The sequence below is a fragment of the Penaeus monodon genome, chromosome 24 (genome assembly GCF_015228065.2).
Source record: "Penaeus monodon isolate SGIC_2016 chromosome 24, NSTDA_Pmon_1, whole genome shotgun sequence".
NCBI classification, from domain to species: domain Eukaryota; kingdom Metazoa; phylum Arthropoda; class Malacostraca; order Decapoda; family Penaeidae; genus Penaeus; species Penaeus monodon.
In genome coordinates, this window is record NC_051409.1 from 24,964,196 (window position 1) to 24,964,430 (window position 235).

The 235-nt window shown below is 57.0% G+C and overlaps 1 protein-coding gene across 1 annotated transcript in view; it reads left to right on the forward strand.

The window, feature by feature from the left end:
- The window catches only part of LOC119588913, a 60,027-nt gene that overhangs the window by 42,977 nt on the left and 16,815 nt on the right, over positions 1–235 (forward strand). Inside the window, exon 8 of the mRNA XM_037937533.1 lies at positions 33–193. Within this exon, the coding sequence (XP_037793461.1) occupies positions 33–193 (161 nt within the window). The remainder of the gene's footprint in view (positions 1–32; positions 194–235) is intronic.

Consider the following 235-nt stretch of genomic DNA (forward strand, 5'->3'; position numbering starts at 1 on the left):
CCGTAAGACCCCACTGAGGATGGCCTTTGCAGTGGGTGTCGTTCTGGATCAAGCCTGAGGCGGCGCCCGCCCGCGTCACGTTGGGCGTCACCTCACTCCTCACACTGTCCACGCAGCACGCTAAGTCGCAGGCGGCACTCCCCCCCGTCTCCTACATCAAAATCATCGACATGTTCATGTCCACTTGCACGGTGTAAGTATTATGTCCCTGTTTGTCTCTGTCCAGATATTTCAC